This window comes from Salmo salar, chromosome ssa15, assembly GCF_905237065.1.
Source record: "Salmo salar chromosome ssa15, Ssal_v3.1, whole genome shotgun sequence".
NCBI lineage: Eukaryota > Metazoa > Chordata > Actinopteri > Salmoniformes > Salmonidae > Salmo > Salmo salar.
The window spans coordinates 86,565,515-86,571,229 of NC_059456.1; the positions used below are offsets into that span (position 1 = coordinate 86,565,515).

The 5,715-nt window shown below is 41.1% G+C and overlaps 1 protein-coding gene across 3 annotated transcripts in view; it reads right to left on the reverse strand.

The window, feature by feature from the left end:
- Positions 1-839, reverse strand: part of LOC106572382 (semaphorin-3F) — a 15,306-nt gene extending 14,467 nt beyond the window's left edge. The window contains exon 1 of one of the 3 annotated variants that reach the window (XM_014146468.2): positions 301-839. In XM_014146468.2, the coding sequence (XP_014001943.1) occupies positions 301-332 (32 nt within the window). In that variant the 5' untranslated portion in view covers positions 333-839. Of the gene's footprint in view, positions 1-288 lie in introns of all 3 variants that reach the window. The other 2 variants (XM_014146470.2, XM_014146469.2) reach the window with 2 other exon arrangements.
- Positions 840-5,715: the final 4,876 nt, after the last annotated feature.

A 5,715-nucleotide genomic window follows, 5' to 3' on the forward strand; every position in this document is an offset into this window, starting at 1 on the left:
CCCATAATTATTAAGCTGTGGTTTATAAAGCACTTATTCTAACATTATAAACCTAACGTTATATTTGACATGGTCCATTTTCTCTCTGCCCAAAAGTTTGATTTATGGTTTAAATTGTGTCCTGTGAACATAATTTTACAATAATCTTTCTCACTTTTTTTTCTTGTAAATGTTTTAATCTTGTAAATGTTTGAGGGGGAAAAAATATGAACAGTCGACTGCGCATATTATGCAGGAATGCATTTCATGACCATGACGATCACTGGCTCCTGATAACATCGCAGTTACCTGTGAACTCACATCAAAAGACAGCGAGTAGACGTTCTCTCCATATGTAGGCTACCCCTCGTTCTTGGTAATTACTTTGGTCCCTCAACACACTGACTAAAAAAACAAACAAATACTTGTGATGTTAAAAAAAAGTGTCTAGAGAAAACTTGCCAAAGTAGCCTACCTTCTTTTTTTCCTTTTTTAACGCGCTGGTGTAGGAGACCCGTAACTCATATAATAAGATGTTATCGCTACATTCCTTAGATGAAAAGTCCCACACGAAAACAACGAAAATACGTTTGAAAAAGTATTTAATGCTTAAAGGTCCAATAAATTATACCTCTGTATATCATAGAGAGACAGTTTCTAACGTCTCTCTCGATTTAGTTCCAAACAACATGAAAAATATAACATAGATTTCCGATCAAGAATTATAAAAAGATCATTCCAACAAATGTTGTGTTATTCCCATTGCCCTCATCCACCCGAAAATAAGTAAATAGCTTAATGTAGGTCCATATGTCCTCTCCTCGTGAGGGTCCTGTGCTGTGAAGGTCTGTGACTGCAGGTGTTTGGAGGGCTGCCCCCTCTCTCCCTCCCTCCCTCCTCTCCCTCCTCCTCCTGCTCCCTCCCTCCTACTTCTGTCATCATTACAGTACAAGGGTAAAGCTCAAATTGTCCCACTTTAAACCGACTTGATGTTGGTAAGGGGAAAAAACGTCTGTCCAATGTATATTAGGCTAAAGTAAACAGGGAATTGAAATGAACTTCAATTCTAAATTATGAAAATACATTTAATTCTAAAATGTCATTATATGGACAAAATACATTAGTGATTTAGAAATGAAAAGGCCATGTCAGTCTATTATTTCAAATGGTATATTGCCCCATAGACTTCAACTAGGCTATTGTATTCTACACCTTGGTTGTGCAAATACAGTAGGTTACATGAATACTGTAGTCATTCCGATGTCACAGTAAATTGAGGCCCATGCTGGGTCGTGAAAGATATCTTCAGTGCTGTTCAGCTCCACATGAGAGCCAGGAGAGTCCTAAAGATTACTCAGATTCCTGATGGACCGACTCCTGGGCTCACGACAACGGTCACAAAGTAACCAGTAGGGGGCAATTTAAATAAGACATTCACTCTTTCAAACCAGCTCAAAGCCTGAAATTACTAAGCACCATTCTCTTCTCTCCACCATTGATTTTGTGGAAAGCTCTGACTGACACATCAGGCACACAGAAGATGAAAAGGCACAGGGATGTATTAAAATAAGTAGCCTAAGGCTGGGATTTAACCATTTCATATAGTGGCATTTCTGCACTGCACATTCAGAGGTGCATTTGATTTGCACATCGTTGTGTTTCAGATGGAAAGAGTTGACACTTGATTTAAAAATGGACAGATCCTGTGCCAAATAGTGTGCCAAGTAACTTCTCAGCCAGGTTCCCCGTCAGTACAGTACTGAACTGGGCTGTGTTTCATTCCAGGAATATATTCCCTCCCATCTGCCCTCGTTCCCTCCCTAGGTCTGCAGTTGGATGCTGAATTTATTTACACTCTCACTCATACCCATCGTTCTGGTTGGCCTGGCTCATTGGGAAAGCAGGAGATGGAGAACTTTGGGTTACTTTAGTTTAGGCTTCGGCCAAACGTCCTCTACACTGGTGTGTCCAGATTACAGTACATCCAGGTTGCGAGTGAGCAGTGAGGTCTTTGTGCTCTTTTTTGTCTTGCTCTGTGGGAGGCATCCTTCTGTTTCCAGCTGAGGAAATGAGTCATGAGTCAGCGCTGAGCTCAGGTTTTCGTACTACGTTCTCTGTACTCCGAGCAGCCATGGACAACACCACACTGACCGGCTCCCACTGCTTTACAGGGCACCACTAATGTGACTGATATGGGCCTCTCAATGGGTTATCGGCCCCATGCCCACTGAGTAAGATAGTGTAGATGTAGTGTTCCCCACCACCACCCTAATAGTGGGAATGACGTTTTTGCCTTCTGTTAACATCTGTGTATATGCACATGACAAGTATTTTTTTAAATCATATTTTTATTGCTGTGATTTGAAAGGACACTTCTTCAATATGAGTCAAAGAAACAGTACAGTGGAAGAGCAGATGCGGCATTCATTCATGAAACCCATACTGCACAACAATTCCACATCTCAAGTGCATTAGACAGTCTCCATTTGTAGACATCTCCTTCAAAAGGAAGAGTACGCCTGCAAACATAACACATACAATGGACATGGACGCCTGTAGTCTGTCTGTGTCTCTGACCCTCAGGTAATGTCCTATGTGATTACTGTGGAATTGAAAACCTTGTAAGACAGACAGCCCACAGAGCCTCAAACAGCACCTCTGACCCTGAGAAGAGGCAGAGACACATCAATCAAAACAACATGGACAAAACCAAAGACCTGAGAGAAAATAAAACCTATTATTATACTGATGGATGATCTGGAAATAGATCTGATTTATTTTCTGAAGGACGATATTTTATTCACATTTTATCATTCAGGACTGTCCTCATACCAACAGGAGCTTTTGCTTAGAAAAAAAGAAAGTCAAGTGATAATTGAAGATAGTGGAAGAAGTGATGTAAGTGACATGCATAAGCTTCATGCTTAAATGAAGTTACGAAAACATATTTGACAGGAACAGTGCATACGTGGCGCTCATACATTCCAGTTAGTACTTGTACAGTATTGGAACTGGAAGCCAGATTATTGCAGGTTTTTACAGTGAAGGAAGGCGGCAGCTTCCCTCTGAAGCTCTGTCTGTCTGCATGTGTATGGCCGGTGGTATGCCACATGTTCACGAAGCCATAGCCAGCTATCCAGTCACCATCTGCACAGAAGACAAGACTGGCACTCTCCCTCTCTATAAAATGCAGCTGGGAAAATAGACAGCTGTTTAAGAATAATTCTTTCAACAAAAAAAAGAGAAGAAAGAAACAAGGGGTTGAAAAAATGAAGGATAGTGAAAAATGCTTCTAGGGATGAGTAAAAGTACAGTGCATCTGTCTTGGGAGTTAAATCTGTCACCTTGGTGGGAGCAGAATGGATAAGCATGCTAATGCTCCCAAGGCTCATTAAAGATGTATTCTCCATGGCAGGATTTTGGGGAAATAAGGGTCCAAAGGGAACAGTTATTTTTCAACATGCATTAAGACCACTTCATCTTACTGGTGCCATAATCCCCTCCCATGTTTACCTTTGTCTTCTACCTTACGGAGATCCACTTTGAGCGGTGGGTACACATAAACATATTCTATTTCAATTAGCTCTCTTTTCATCTACTTCAATCAAAATGAAAATCAACCAAATTATTCCTGGTAACATCTCCCTTTCTCTCTCTCTCTCCAATCATCCATCCCCAGGTGCGTTTCTTTGTTATGGGGAGACAATAATGCCTGCATTGTAATTTCTGTCCGCTCACCCTGTGTGTAAACTCATTGTCTTTAACAGAAATCAGTGAGGGAAAACGAATGGAGACAGAGGATGCTTCTCTGTATACAACAGCCTGTGGAGTGCACAGCATAATGTACTGTAGGACTGTGTTAAGCTTGTGTTAAGCCTGTGTGTGCACATGCATGCATGTGTGTGCAAGTGTGTGTGTGCGCAAATGTGTCTGTGTATGTGTGCGAGAGAGAGCGTGTGTAAGCGTGTGAGATCATGCATCTCTCTGTGACTGGGCAGAGCAGAGCAGTCATCATGCTTTCTGTGATCTCTCAGATAACAGTCATCCATCTGCTGTGCATATCTGTCAGGGCCTGGGAGGGCAGGCTGAGGCTAATCACTCCAATCATCTATCTCCCACCACTTAGTGTCTCCCACGCTCCTTCTTGCTCTCCAATCTCACTCCCTCGCTCTTCCTGTTCACACTTTCTTTTGCTCAGTTGAACTTCCCATATCTTACTTACCACAAATGAAGCAAAGTACATACTATGACGGGTGGTGAAAACGCACACGCCACACACACAAACACATGCATACACATTCTAAAGTATCTGGCATTTTTAGTTCACCATGTTGTACTAAAATGCAAAGATTACTTATGTCCCATGGATGAGCATATCCCGTCATACATCATTTTGGGGTCCTCTTCAGACCCAGGATCCTATAAGTGCCTGATGAGTCAGTAAAATTCCTCATGAAACCAGAGAAGTTAGACATCAAACTTACATAACAGGGAGATGTGTAGTCACATTGACTTGACACCAGTGGGAATCTAACAGAGGGTTGTCTTCGGTCTGCCACTCGTTATAAAACAGAGCCTGAACACGTGCTGCTCCAACCACAAACAAGCTCCAGTCTCTGGATTACCTTGTTTTCTCTGCAATCTATGAGTCTGTTTGCCATAATCAATATTGTGGAAACCACCTCAATTAATTCACACATAAAAGCATTTGTGGTTTTACACTAAAGCCCATGAGGTGCTACAGTAATCCCCTGGGCTGAATAGAAGTGGGATGAGAGATTAAACAAGATGAGGCAGAGAGATATTGGGTTTGTCATTGTGTTATCATTTGATGGTGTATGAATGCTGTATTTTTCCCCCATTGCTTTTATTAATAGTAAGTGCCCCTCCTAGTCTGCATGCCTCAGTGTGTTCTGGAGCTAACAGCAGGACAGGTTTTTGCTAGTGGAACATTTATAGCTGTGCATTAAAACTGGAATCAAGGGTTTAAGTGAACCATTGCAACATTGCCGCTGTTCCTTTGTCCGGGCCTGTCCAAAAATGCCCCGCCTGAGGCTATTTGCAGAGCCAAGAGTTAACGTGAATCTGAATACTGCGTTTACAGAGGCAGCCCAATACCAATCTTTTCCCCACTAATTGGTATATTGACCAATCACATTAGATCTTTTCACATCTTATCTTTTTCAGAGCTGAACTGACTGATCAAAATACCAATTAGTGAAAGCAATAACAGAATTGGGCTACCTGTATAAACACAGCCTAAAAATAGATATCCAAGCTGTGACACTGGTTGACATCCTCCATAAATGATATACTGATATTGTTGGTGTCTTCAAAGCCCTTTGCTTATTCCTATAAGAATAGGCCAACCTAAACATAATTTACAAACAACAGTATGTCTTTACTGTCATAATGTCAAAGTCAGTTGTCATCTTGAATATAAAGCTCTTTCATACTGAGTTTCACAGTATTATACATACTATCTGGCTGACTCATCAATGGACGCAGTGATTCTGTTACCTTCGATACACATTAGGCCTATATTCCTGATTCAGAATACTATTTGTTATTTTCTTAATTGTACATCACTTGGGTTACAAAAGCAGTTCAGTGTTGTGATACCATGTATCCTTGCAGTTGTATACTGCCATCTTCTGGTTTGGCATTATATTCAGTACAGAAGGTTGTATTTACCTAACTACGAAAACTCAGACAACAAAAACCAGTAAGCAAAAA